The 15,174-nt window shown below is 43.9% G+C and overlaps 1 protein-coding gene across 1 annotated transcript; it reads left to right on the forward strand.

Moving 5' to 3' along the window:
• Nucleotides 1-11,915: 11,915 nt before the first annotated feature.
• On the forward strand, nt 11,916-14,031 carry LOC136499354 (uncharacterized). Its single transcript, XM_066495045.1, has 4 exons — nt 11,916-12,278; nt 12,880-13,281; nt 13,366-13,555; nt 13,661-14,031. Exons 1-4 carry the CDS (start codon nt 11,916-11,918, stop codon nt 14,029-14,031), a joined length of 1,326 nt encoding a protein of 441 aa, XP_066351142.1.
• The last annotated feature ends 1,143 nt before the right edge of the window (nt 14,032-15,174 follow it).

Consider the following 15,174-nt stretch of genomic DNA (forward strand, 5'->3'; position numbering starts at 1 on the left):
TTGGTAGGTGATTGATTTGGATGGTGAAATGGTGTTCTTGATTGAGCTGAAACTTTGTCAGTGTGTTGACGTTGGATTGAGATCCAAATCACTAGCAATAGCTAGTACGCCCAAGGTTGCAATCAACATATCACACGCAGCAAACAACTCCAGGATCGACAAAACAGATCTAGAGATCGATTAGGCCGATCTAGAGCCCATCCTTCGCCGCAAAAGCCTGGAAACGCCTCCTGAGAGGATCCATTGGGGAGGAACATGCCTAGGGTTGTTCTAGGATCAGCAAGGCTACCTAGAACACTGATGAATTTCACAGAGAGATGCAACGAACAGCAAAGGGGTTGAAAAAAGGGCAAAAGTTGGGTAATAGGTGTAAAAAATACGATTGAGTGTTGGATCCTTCAATCGGTCATGATCTTCTGATATATATAGAAGGGGTGGTCTTATCCCAATAGGTAATGAGTCCAAATCATAATCTCCAAGTTTTCTATGTGAAAACACATCAAAAACCAAATTGAAAAGTGTCCGATTCGGACCCGAACAGGTAAACCGACCAGGCTCGGGTGCGACTTGGCTGGCTGGAGTGCAGGGAGACCGGCTTGGCAGGTTTGGCAGGCGGCAGCACAGCAGGACCGGCCTAGCCAGTTTCGTCGATGGGGGTGGCACAGAAAGCCCATCAGGGCGCGGCCGGTGGTGCTGGAACCGGATGGGCTAACCCTAGTTTGGTTTTGGCTAATTGATGAAACCTTATTGGACTAACCCTATGTCTAAGTGTGATTATGGGATAGGTTGGTCCAAGTCCAAGTGATGGAGCTAGATGGCACTCAAAGTGATGGAGATGGCCAAATGATGGTGATCAAGTGCTCCAACTTGGAAAAGAAGAAAGAGAAAAAAATGGACTCAAGGCAAAGGTATTATTGATAGGGCCATTTTGTTTTTCCAATCAAGACGCAATAGAGTGCGTGATTGGATTTAGGATAGATAGTCGTACTATGAAGAGGAGAAAATTCATGGTTGATATGGTTATCAAGTGCCACTAGGTGATCCAATTCTTTGCATATGCATTAGGACCTAGTGTGTGCTAACATGCCCTTAAAAATGCTTTGAAAAATGCTAACACACGTGCACAAGTGGTGGGGACACTTTGGTGTTGGCACATGAAAGCAAGGGTTGAAGAAAGAGATCAAAAGGTGAAGAACAGGGACGTCGGACCAGTCCGACAGTCCCCAGTTTTGCGCACGCAAAAGACAGAGAGCCAAGGTTACACGTCGGACCAGTCCGCAGCAGGGTGTCGGACTGGATAGGAACACTGTTCATCTAGGTGAGCACGTGAGCTACTGTTTTGACCGTGAGGGTCGGACCAGTAAGTGGTCCGACGGTAGGTTGTCGGACCGGTTTCCAACGACATGAGAGATTTCTAGAGCTCTCGGGTTGATTTATTTAGGGCGTCGGACTAGGCGTCGGACAAGTCCGACGCATGCTCTATAGCAGTCCGACGGTTGCGATGATTGCACAGGTGAGAGCCATTGTGCGTGGCAACAGTCGTCTCCATTTAAATGGGACGCGTGGTGGCATATCAGTGGCCGGGCCACATCGTCGGACCAGTCCGACGGTCTCGGCAGAGTGGTCCGATGATCGGTTTGAGAGAGTAACGACTAGGTGCTCTTGGTGGCGCCAATATATTTGTGTTTGCCGGCTTTGAAGGGTCTCTCTTGGCCATTTGATATACTTGACATCCTCTAGAGTTGAGCAAAAGTCCTCCCACTCTTTTCCCTTGATTGTTCATCATCCAAGTGAGTGTGGAGTGATCCAAAGTGCATTTGCATCGTGTTAGCCATCTAGTGGCACTAGTGATCATGTTGCTACGGATTTTCTTGTTACTCTTGGTGGTTGCTATCACCTAGACAACTTGGATGTTGATTGTAAGGGGTTTCTTGTACCTTCCCCATAGGAGATAGCGAAAGATAACTCTAGTGAATTGCTCATAGCTTGTGGATCCTTATTTGTGTTGGTTGTGCGGCACCCAAGTGTTGGGTTAGGCGTGTGATGCCTATTAGCTCATGAACCTCCAAGTGAGTGTATCGCTACAACGAGGACGTAAGTTGCCGGCAAGCAACCGAACCTCGGGGATAAATCTTGTGTCCCAAATTGTCTCTTGATTTGATGATAGACACTTGCCCGGTTCAGTAAAACTCTCTACTACACTTGCTTTTCATACTTACATATCTTTTGCAGTATCTTGCTTGCCTTGTTAAGTTGTATTAATTCTCTAGCTTAATTGTTGAATAGCTATCTTGTTTATTTGAGTGAGATATTTCTATAGAGATCATAGAAAATAGAATTAATAGGTGGCTTGCATAGTCTTTTGTAGAGATAGAGCAAAACCGCATTATCACCTTATTGTTATCTAACACTTTGCTCTAGTATTTTTGTAGAAATTTTAATTAGGCTATTCACCCCCCTCTAGTCCATTTAGATCTTTCAGCCTCTATCGACAAAATATGGTCGTAGTCCACCGAGGAGTGTACCCACGATGGTAGATTGTGTGGTAGAGGTGCGCGTAATCAGGAACCGGATGGTAACACAGGCGTAGAGACATGAGATTTAGACAGGTTCAGGCTGTCAACTTGGCGTAATACCCTACGTCCTGTATTCCAGTGGATTGTATTGATTGTGAATGAGATGAGAGATTCTAGGCTAAGCCCAGGGGTTTGTATCTGGATGCCAACTAGGGGACCCCTGCCCCTTCTTATATACTTTGGAGGGGTAGGGTTACAAGAAAGTATCCTAGTCGGCTATATGGTAGGTATTCTATTTGGATTACAATATGTATAAGAGTCCTAGTAAATCGTATCTTCTATCATCTTGTGGTGCCCCGGGGGTATATCCCCCACAGCTAGTCCCCGAGCACCTTGTATCCACTGGGCCAACGCCGTCTTGATCATGTTCGAGTAGTTTAACTTGAAGCTGACCAATAGAAATCAGGTCATCCGACCAGTTTAACTGGTCGGCTGGCCTCAAACTTATTTAAGTAAGGTTTGCCTAAAAGAATGCAAGGATATCAAAATTAAATTTGAGATTTCTTCACCTCAGATGAAGTGTAGCCACTTAGACTCTATTTACGAGGTCGGATGATTATCATCCATGACTTAGTCAATAAGGAGGATAAATTAGAAAAAAAAAGCACTACATTCACCACTAGGTGAAGTGTAGCCACTTAGTCCCTGAGCCTGACACTAGGTGAAGAATTCATCTAGTGCCAGGGTTAAAAAATACAAGACTCCAGATGCCAGCCGACCGTACAATCAGTTCCCAGCTTAGCTGAGAACTGATAAGAAAACATAGTACACTCACCATAAGGTGAAGTGTACACACTTAGTCTCCAAACCTGCTAGAAAATAGAGAAACATCTTGTAGCAGGATACAAAAAAAATAAGTATGAAAGCATGCCAAGAACGGATAGATGTGCTTAGTACTGAATTGCTGCGATGGCCCTATCCCCGAACACCACGTCTCGCTACTATCCATCAGTCAGTGTGCTCTCTTTTTTTAATCAACCGATGAGATGTAGCAAAATCCGACCGTCAAGGGAGTCCCCAGTTTAGCTGGTGACTCTTGCATGAAGAATCCGAACACCGATGAGTCCCCAGCATCACTGGCAAGCCCCCTAGCATATCTGACGATGAAGCCCGAGCGACGAGCAATCTGACTAGCTAGTCGGTGATGAAGCGAGCGCCGAGCAGTCCAACCAACTGGTCGGTGACGAAGTGAGCGTCGAGTAGCCAACCAACTAGTCGACGATGAAGTCAACGCCAAGCAGTAGGGAGCGCCGAGCAGTCCGACCAACTGGTCGGCTGATGAAGTCCATGAGCTAGTTGGTCGGCGATGAAGTCCTAGTGCCAGGTGGTGCGACCACCCAGACGATGATCCTCTTGTCCTTCCTGACTGATCCAGTCCTCGAGCGTAAAAAATGAGCTCGTCGACCAAACCTGGCTCCTGTAATACAAATATGTAGAACGGTAATACATGATGTAAAAATAAAATATATGAACTCCGGAGAAAATCAGCACTGATGAAATAACATATGCGAAATAACTTCGCTTCTTGCTTTTTGAAGTCTTCTTTATCTCCTCAAGTGGATAGCCTTTTACGTGAGAACATAGCCCTAGCTATCCCATACCCTATGGCATAGAGCGCTAATCTCTCGTACACGCTTAAGAGTACAGGCATCACCAAGGAACCTCTGTCGATAGGCCCATGAAGCAGAGCGCTACTGGCCGTACACGTTTAGGTGTTGAATCGGTGTCGGCGCAAAAATGTATCGATGCGCCTGGCACACAGCAAGCCGGAAGGATCAGCTTGATAGAGCAAGGCTAGAGATCCGCTTGGCTTCAATGTAGGACCAGTCGACCCTGCGAATTCCCGAAGGCGTGCCAGTTAATTTGACCTTGCAATTGACGAGGAGAGAAAGTTTATCAGTAATTTAAGGTGGAACATGCCGGTCTTGCCTAGACAGTTTCAAGTGTACCGCTTCGGGAGCAGTCAGACAGGAAAAATCGACTAAACAACTGATACATGAAGAAATCGACTGTTTTCGAACTATAAAGCTCATGGGTTGCTATTGATTTTATAATGACAAGTACAATGCACGCAGATATAAGTAAAGTTCATCAGCTAGGTGAATATTATCAGTGTAAAGTATTGAGCTGATGAGTTCAACGAGAAAGAATATAACATGCGAACAAATCGACTGTCTAGTACAAACGGATCTACAAACGCTCTGAATCTAATCTATTACCATCAATAGTGAGGTTCGACCGGATCGATGGCAGCTATGATGATAATAACAAACTAAAACCAAAGAATCCATAAAATTGCCTATATATTGACAGGTTTTCTGAAAAACATGCTATATATGTGAAAGCACTAGCGAATTGGCTTAAATAGCCGATTCAGGTAAAAAAGAGACTACAGTGTGCGAACCAATGTTCGTCTTAAATGGTCAGTAAACGGTAAACGGTGGTAAACTGTCTTATTTAGGGGGTAAACAGAAATTAAACGGTTGACCGTTTAAACGGTCAAAAAATGGGAAAAACGGTCTAAACGGCCTAAATGGAACGGAGATAAACAGCATTAAACGGGCTAAACAACTGTTTAAACGGCTGTTTAGGCGAACACGAGGTAAATCTAGTTCAGTTTTGTATGGATAAATTTATATACTTAAGTTTATTATATTTATAAATGTGTACACTTAATATGTTACATGCATAAATATCTATATTTTGTTCTTTTCACATGCATAAATATATATACATACCAAAATAATTGATTTTTTCTCAGATAAATATATATAAATGCTAGAATACTTAATTTTTTACATACACATATATAATTATATTTTTTTTTTAAAGTACAAAAACATTTAGACCGTTTAACTTCGTTTAAACACTATGTAAACAGTCTAAACGCTAAACGAAGAGGCGACCAGTGTAAAGACCGTTTACCGTTTAGGAAAACATTGGTGTGAACAATTGACTATTTAACATGGACAAACCTATGAACTCATCAGACCTAACCTATCATCTTTAACAGTAGGTTTCGACCGGATCAATGGTAGTCGTGATAAAGATAACAAATTAAACCTTTAAAATAAACAGATCTATTCACATTTAACAGAATCATGGAGACACACTATAGGCGTTAAAGCACAGACGATCGGCTATTTAGCCGATATGGGCATAGCAAACAGTCATGGTCATGTCTGATCGAAAGTAGATCTACCAACTAGCATACTCCGATCTAAGGTACTAACAGTGGAGGTCGACCAGATCGATACATCCATAATAGCGAGCTATAGACCATATTCAACTAGCTAGTAAACCTTCTCAGGATCAAACATGCCTTAACCGCATACTATGCGCAATCAAGATCGAAGTAGAACAGCCGATGAAACATAATGCGTCGTTTAAAGTAAGAATTGTCGCAATGTAACAAGATAAACGATGGACTAAAAGAATATGAAGCCGATCTAGATCGATCTTGATTAGACAGGTTGATATTGCTAAAACTAATGATAATAAGAACATCAGTAAGATCAGTAACTTAATGAATCTACCCGAAGGATGCCACCCTCAGGTAGAGCCGATAACTTGACCTTAATCTAATTCGAGCAGTGAAGGTCGAACTTAACCGATGCAGTCATACTTAAACTAGATAAGGATCGATAACTAGCTTATGCTAAAGCTCGTAGTGGAGGTCGAACTTAACCGATGCAGCCTTACAAACCAAAGCATAAGCCATGACGCTACTTGCAGACAAGCCGGAGGTCGGCCGGACCGATGCAGCCCTGCTTGTTGAAGAACTCGCCGAGATCTATACTACTCCTACTCCTAAGGGTTGGCGTGAAGCCGAAAAAAGTAATTTGTATTGATTGATTGGATGTCCTTTTTATAGTAGCCAGGGTCTGATATTTATACCCGGAACCTAAGTATGAATCATACTCAAGTACGACTTATTACAATCTTTGGTAAAGAGAAAACATTCCTAATTTAAGATAATTTAGACCCTAATCTTTCTCTTTTATAGAGTCTGACGTGTCTTTCCCGACGTCAACCATAGCTCATTGTCGTTATCTACTGACGTCATTCGAAGAGAGCCGATTCCAGTGCCGCATGTGAATCAACTGATATCGATCCTTATGCAATTGATTCCTTGATGATACAATCTTGGAAGCTTCGAGTTCTCGCGTTCTTCTTCTCAAATTTTAGTGTAAACAATCGGAAACAGGGTCACTTCTTTGCCTCACGATGAAAGCGTGTTCCATCTGAATACTTTAGCGACTTAGTCAAGAGTAAAAGGCAAAGAAACATAATTAGATGCTAAGCGCACCCTTAGGGTGGTCGGTAAAGAATCTTGAAGAAAACTTGGAAGATGTATGGTGATTGAAGAAATATTTGATTAAAACATTTAAGAAAATAACACTTAGCTTGTTGGTGAAGACAGGTCGTCATTGTGGCCGAGTGGGTAGTTAATGATGAAGCCTACCAGTAGGGATGTGTGGCCGACTGGTTCCCGATCAAGTCCGAGTCGTCGAAGCAGTCGTCAAGTCACAGACGTGGCCATTTGTAGATGTCCTCCTGCGTGCTATTTCTCGCATTGTCTTCATCGGTTCGCAAACAATTGCGAGGGTACTGCTTGGCCGCTGATCGCCTAGGCAGCTTCTCGTCCTCCGTTCTTGGTCACCTGATGCAGCGTGGACGGCACCTACTAATCCGCCTAACCTGCATGTGTGCATGCCAACACACATGGGTGTCTCGAACCTGCAGTTCAACTTGCAAACAAAGGCAACTCCAATCCATACATCCAAGCATGGAAATAAGAGTTCACGTCAGTAATCAAAATAATGGAGGTATAAGAATAGCAACTGATTCCGAGTAGAATAGAAAATCAGAAGTAAGCGAAAGAAAGGAATCTCCTCGTTTGTGTTGGCCGATGCAAGTCCAATCGGGAGCCCAAAACGAATCGGATCTCCAGCCGATTTGATCGTGTGATTACTCGTTTGATCAAATCCTAGTTGAAAGTCCTAGTTTGGTTTTGTTTAATTGATGAAACTTATTGGACTAACCCTATGCCTAAGTGTGTAGATAAGTTAGGGTGGTCCAATCCAAGTGGTGGAGCTAGATGGTGACTGACCACAAGATGGTGAACAAGTGCTTCACATTTAGAAAAGAAGAAAGAGAAACAAAAATGGCACTAGGCAAAGGTATAACCATAGGAGCCATTTTTTATTTGGTGATCAAGACACTATAGAGAGTGTGATCACATTTAGAATTGATAGCCAGTACTATTAAGAGAAAAAAATCATTTGTGATTGCGGTTATCAAGTGCCACTAGGTGAATTCATACATGCATATGCATTAGGACCTAGTGAGCTAACTTAACCCTTGAAAATGCTTTGAAAAATGCTAACACACGTGCACAAGTGGTGGAACACTTTGGTGTTAGCACATGAGAACAAGGGAAGAAGAAAGGAGTTGAAAGGAATTGAAAAACCTGCTCCGAACTATAGGGTGTAGGTGGTCCGGACCATTGTGCTTGGGTCCGGAACCTAACCCTAGCTCGGCACTGTGCTGATGAGATCCGGACCGTTGGAGGTTGGTCCGGACGCTCGGTCCGGACTAGGTCTAGACGGTTTTAGCCCTCTCGGGAGCTCTCTGGATCCATCCGGACCCTCGTGAAGATTCGTTCGGACCATGGCGAGTTGGCTCGTCCGGACCATGGTTCCTCGGTTCGGTTGGCAAGGGTTTGGACATGTGGCACTTCTAGGTGTAACAAAGGGGATCTGGACCATCTTGCTTGGTCTGGACGACTGAACCGGATCAGGTCCAGAGCACTTTGGTGCTCTCTAGATCTCTCTGGATGCGTCCGGACTCTGTTGAGCATTGCTCCGGACGGTATCCCAGGGAGTCAGGTTCGGAGCTCGGCAAGCCCGACAACGACTAGTTTCAAACTTCGAGGACGCGTGGTGATCACTGATTGGCAGCCAAGGGGGTCTAGGCCCATGTCCATTGGTCTAGACCGCCCGAGAGATGGTCCGGACCAAGGAGTCCAGATCCCCGCAGTGCATAACGGCTAGTTACCTCTTGGGGTCTATAAATAGATGTTGGTCGGTTTGGGCTCATACTCTTGCATATTTTGACCAATATTGCATTCTTGTGAGCCAAGTCAAACCCCTCCCACTCAATCTCTTGCTTGATTGTGCATCAAAGTGAGTTGGAAGCGATTCCAAGTGCATTTGCATGAGTGATAGCATCTAGTGGCACTTGGAAATCTTTTTTGCTGTGAGTTTCTTGTTACTCTTGGTGGTTGCCGCCACCTAGATGGCTTGGTGTAGTGGAGGAGTGTTAGCAAGATTGGTGATTGTTCTTGGCCACACTCATTGGTGATTGTGAGGGGTTCTTGTGCCTATTCCCCGTGGAAGCTTGTGAAAGGTGACTCTAATACATTGCTCGTGACATTGAGTGTCCTCCTCTTTGTGTTGGTTGTGTGGCACCCTTTGTGGGTTAGGCGTGTGATGCCTATTAGCGCGTGAACCTCCAAGTTGAGTGATCGTCACAATAGGGACTAGCTTGTCGGCAAGCAAGTGAACCTCGGAAGAAAAATTGTGTATCAATTGTCTCCTTGGTATTCATTGGATATTCATTGTTGATCGCTTGCCAGTTCGGTATAACATTCTCTACCCACTTTGTATTACTTTGTTCATATACTTGTGTAAAGTAGTTTACCTTTAGTTAGCTCTCTAGTGTAGTTAGAGCAACTTAGTTGAGTGTGTTCCATAGTGATCATAGACAACTAGACTTGTGGATAGGAGACTTGCAACTCTTTCTTAGAGCTAGCGCAACACTTGCTTTTAGCTATTTAGTTTACTAACCACTTGTCTTAAGTGTTGTTGTAGAATTTTTTTATAGGCTATTCACCCTCCTCTAGCCATTTAGGACCTTTCACCAGTGTCAGCACTTTCTCCTTGCGTGTGTGTGGCGTCGAGTGCCCATCCTCATGCGGTGGCGCATGGTAGGAAACACGCATGCCACCGAACCGCAGCGAAGGTGAAGTAGATCGCGAACGAGGGAGACGAGTCCGATTTTTTAGTAGATATCGACGAAAACTGCCATCTGGCTCGCCGAAGGATCAGCACGCACGCACCTACCTAGCGCGCCAACTGTCAACGAAATATGGTCGATAGTCCACCGAGGGGTATACCCATGATGGTAGATTGTGTGGTGGAGGTGCGCGTGATCAGGAACCGGATGGTAACACAGGTGCAGAGACAAGAGATTTAGATAAGTTCAGGCCGTCAACTTGACGTAATACCCTATGTCCTGTGTTCTGGTGGATTGTATTGATTGTGAATGAGATGAGAGATTCTAGGCTAAGCCCAGGGGTTTGTATCTGGATGCCAACTAGGGGACCCCTGCCCCTCCTTATATACTCTGGAGGGGTAGGGTTACAAGGAAAGTATCCTAGTCGGCTATATGGTAGGTATTCTATTTGAATTACAATATATGTAAGAGTCCTAGTAAATCGTATCTTGTACCATCTTGTGGTACCAGGGGTATAACCCCCACAGCCTCCTTCTCCAGTTTTGCTTCCCAAGGCCCAATATGATGATCCAAAATATGTTTTGGGACCCTTTTATCATTATAAACATCATCACAATGTCCTCTAGCCATTTTTTATCACCAACACAGTGGTAAGGGACTTTGGATCGACATGCCTACCAAATGTGTTCATAGTAGTTTGGGAGATATAAATTGATTACCATGGGGGACAGAACCATGAGTTCTCTATTTGTCTGTTATCATTTCTCTTGTTAGATGGTTATGCTAACTTTGCAACTTAATGAATGTGTTGCTACTTTTTACTCTAGAGAATACTCCTTGTACCCACACGTTGATTATAGTGGAAGCTTGGACCTTGGAGTGGACCAGTTAGCCTCATGTTTTTTGTTCCTCACCTTAAGGAGGTTTTCCACGTAAATTACTATGTCAATTGTACATATGATTGTTATAATTTCACTGCTAATCTAATGGTAGATATTACCCTCATTTTTCATCACATTGTGAGGGATAGATTACTGTATTGTTGCTGCCATTTTTTTCCCAACACCACACGTCGCCTATTCATATGCTGAAGTTTGGACACTTACCAAACTAAATGCCTCTTATTTTAGCGCTAAAGGTGTGTTTGGTTTAACTACAAAGTTGGATGGAACAAGACGATCCATCATTTCAGGGATGCCGTGACCCGTGTTAATGTGTCTGGTTAGATGAATGAGATAAAACAAATTCCTTTTGTTTGCTTGAATGGATGTGAAAGAAAATTAACTAAATATATCTCTTAATAGCTTCAAATGATAATAGATAATGATATATTAATGAATGGACAATTAACATTAATCCTATCACGCTAACTATTAAATAATAACAAATTATACTATTAAATAATAACAAATTATGTTTAACCATTATAAATATTATTCTAATTAATACTAATTAATAATAAAATGGACTAATTATCCCTAATAAATATTAATATTGGCATAACAATTATTCATTAACAACAAAATAACCTAATTAGTCCCTAACGATCAAGTTTAACAAAGATGAATAACTTCATCCAACCATTTCTTTGCTAGATCAGCTCATCCAACATCTAGCAGAATATGTTCGATCAGGCCCATCCACTACGTCTCTAAATCAGAAGCTATACAAGGGAGTACCTGAGCTCTCTCTTAGTGGATCAAAGCTCTGAACTCTTGAATCATAGAACCTAACACTCTCCTGTTCATTACCCGTACCGTAAACACTTAAGCACTCGTGTTCGCAAACACGAACGAACACCATCAAATTGGACACGGGCCACGTTACCTGAACCAATACAAATTATGAGTCTCCGAGCGCTAGCCATCTGAAACCATACATACGGCTACAAATTTACTAGTCGACGTTACGAAATGTTAACACATGGCTTTTCAAATAGTGTTCTTCATGGTGTTTATGTGAGTATGTTGCTGTGAACTGTTAGAGCAACTCCAGCCCAAGCCCCTACCTGGGCCCCTACCCTAAATTTTAGGAGTTTAGAAAAAAATCCAACTCCAGTGGAGCCTCAAGATGGGCTCCCATTTTACATGCCCCCTCAAATTATAATCTCAACCCTCCAGATCCAGCACCCCCCTATCCCGTGGGGCCCACCCCACTTTTCCTCTCCCCATCGGCGCGACCTCGCCGCACGCACGCACGCGACCGCGCCGCCGCTGCCAGCTGCGCCGCGCGCGTCGCCCCGCCTTGGCTGCTTCCCGCTGACACCGGCGCGCTGTCTCCCGCTACCGCTCGCCCCCCTCACTGCCGGCTCCGGCGAACATGGCGGCGCCGGGTTTCTCCGGAGGCGCGCTGCCTCCCCGTTCGGCTGCTGCCACGAAATGGCGTGCCTTCGTGGCTCCTCATCGCCAATCCTCCTCGATTCCCCTCACTGCCAACCTTCCACGTCGCCAAGAAGGCCCTTCTCCCGGCGGCGGCGGCGGCGGCGGCAGGATGCCTCCTCCCGACAGCGGCTTACCTCCTCGGCTCCCCAACGACCAGCCTCTACTCGCCCCTCGCGCGTTGACCTTCACGGAGCCTCACGCCGCCACCTGGGATGCCGGCAGCACCACAACATCACCAGCAGAGCTCTATGAGGTTGCCGGCGACGACTTCAGCCCCAACCATTGGACGCCTGCCTACTCGGTATGTGTTCGTAGACTGTAAGAATACCCATGTGACTGAATGCCATACTCAATCAGTCTTGTGTTCGCTTTGGTTGGGTGAATCATTTGTCTAGAGCACTTGTTTCTTGTATAAATCAGTCTTGTGTTCGCTTTGGTTGGGTGAATCATTTGGTTTAGGACAACAGGCCATCTTGCTCATGCATTGTCTATGTGACTGACTGAGTGCTGGTGTGGTTGGGATCCAGCATTCCTCAACTGGTTGATTCTGTGAGAAACTGTTGTGTGGGATTGTTCATCCCTGAATGTTACAGCTATTATGTCTGGTTAATTGAGGCATTTACCATGTGTTTAGTTTATTGGCACCACGTCCTAACTGACCGTTTGTGCTTGTTACCTCCAATTAATTAGAAGGGGAGCAGCACGTATGTATTGTACATACATGATATGCATATGCATAGCAATATGCTTGACTGCTTGAGTATAGTTCTGTCATTTTATTTCTGGCTGACATGATGCTCACATCTTCCAAGTGCTTGATTTCACCTTTTGCACTGTCTTGAGATATATATGCCAGCCATATCTTGAGATGCTTGATTTCACCTTTTGCACTGTCTTTGCAGGAACCAAGGACTTCAAGTGCAGCTGGATATTACACAAACATGATCACACAGGAAGTGGGTGATGATTTGGAGTTGCTGAGGCAGCAGGATGCCACTCCAAGTACTGGCAGCAAAGGATCATCCAAGCGAGGCAGCAACTATAGTAATCTTGAAGATATCCAACTTTGCAAATCTTGGATTCATATCAGCAATGACCCTATCATAGGGAATGACCAGCCAGGAAAAACTTATTGGGAGAGAATCGCAAATGATTTCCACAAGAATAGGGACTTTGAGTCCGATAGGAGTGCAAATTCACTCGAGCATCGCTTTGGGATCATACTAAAGGAGTGCATGAAATTCCAAGGCTACTACGAGGAGGTTGAGCGTCGTCATCCAAGTGGCATTCCATACCAAGAGCATGTAATTGGTTCATCCCATATCTTGTCATTGCTATATATCTTGTCATTGCTATATATCTAATCATGCACTTGATCTTTGCTGCAGCTGCTGGAAGCTCAAGCAAGGTATGCCAGAAAAGCGAAGGGCAAAAATTGTCAATTCGAACATTGCTGGCTCACGTTGAGGCATACTCAGAAGTTCGAATCGACACTTGAAGGCAACAAGAGGCCGGCCAAGTCCAGAGAGCTCAACCTCCCAGTAGGAAGTGAACAAGACGATGAGTCAACCGCCCAAGGCCAAGAGAGCTCCTCAATCCCTTGTGCCAAGAAAGCCCGACCTCCGGGTAGAAAGCAATCCAAAGAGAAGCTGAAAAAGAATGAAGGAGAGTCAACCGCCCAAGGCCAAGAGAGCTCCTCAATCCCTTGTGCCAAGAAAGCCCGACCTCCGGGTAGAAAGCAATCCAAAGAGAAGCTGAAAAAGAATGAAGGAGATGACGAGTACAAGAATATGATGCAAAACTTGATAGTAATGAAGACCGAGGAACATAAGATGAAGAAAGAAAGGTGGGAGAAGGATATGATGCTTGAGCAGCGCAGGATTGAGATGGAGGAGCAGCGGCTACGGTGGGAGCAGGAACAGAAAATTATGTTTTGTGATGTGACCACCATGGACGATGATCAAAGGGCATATGTGTTGTCCAAGAGAGCGAAGATTGCGAAGGCGATGAGTGCTAGTGTAGGCGAGACGGCTAGTGGTGAGAGTGGAGTCTAGGATATTGTATTACCTTGCTGCTATTGTATTACTAAACCTATGTGATTGTGTTATGAGCTTAGTTCTAGTTTTGTTATGAGCTTGCCAAATATACAAAAGTGCAAGCTGTATTGGCTTAAAAATGTGGTTTAAAAATGTGGTTTCAGATAACCTTTGACCTGGTTATCTGGTAACTGAATTTTACATATGCAAGCTGTATTGGCTTGCAGCTACTTTCTGGAAGACAGTCGGGCTGCAATTTCCTTTCTAAATTTTCTCTGCTTGCCTCTCTTTCAGTTATGCAGCTTGTTTTTTTGTCTCCAACTGTTATGCAGGAACACCTAAATAGCACTGTGTAACAAGTGTTGGTCATCAGGTTTGCTTTGGAAAACTAGCAGCTCATAACAATTTTTACTAACTCCTCATTACTTAATTTATGATTCTGCTAAACTTGAACTGAACTTTAACTAAAAATAGGTTAAGATTTGTTTGATGGACAAACTGAACTCTGAAATTGAACTCAACAAAAAAAGTAAAACTGAAAATAAATTCTACTGCACTAAAACTGAACTTAAACTGAAAAATAGGCAACACTGCATATCTAAGTTGGAGTCCACAAGTACACTGCATATCTAAGTTCCAGTTCCACCGACTGATAGACCACGACGTGTCCATTAGCAACAAAAATGTGCAGACGACCTATTCAATCCACGGACCAATCTAGCACATTAGTGGGGTCGAGAACGAAGGAACGGGAGGAACTGAGATGACTTGGTCTCTTCTCTCTTCTAATCTCTGTCATGTCGTCGTGTAAACACAGGACAATGATAGATTGGACCTGCAGGAGCAGGACTGATGATGATTCGAGTTACGGGTTGTTTTCTGAAAACTAAAAGCTAGACCAACTAAAAACAAAAGAGAAACCAAGCCTAAATAACCAGAATACTTTGGTTGGTTTATTTGGAACTTTTGTTTGATGGCAAAACTAAATAGTTGTTTGGCATACATTAATTATACTGTCAATAGATCTTCCTTGTCCCACATTCTTGTTTGGCAGTAATCACTTTGGCATAATAACCCTGAAGGCTTGTTTGGCAGCACTATAATTCATCCCAATCTAAGCTGTAAATAGACAGTTACAAGCTGTTACAAGCTGTAAATCAC

The sequence above is a fragment of the Miscanthus floridulus genome, chromosome 13 (genome assembly GCF_019320115.1).
Source record: "Miscanthus floridulus cultivar M001 chromosome 13, ASM1932011v1, whole genome shotgun sequence".
Taxonomy (NCBI): Eukaryota; Viridiplantae; Streptophyta; class Magnoliopsida; order Poales; family Poaceae; genus Miscanthus; species Miscanthus floridulus.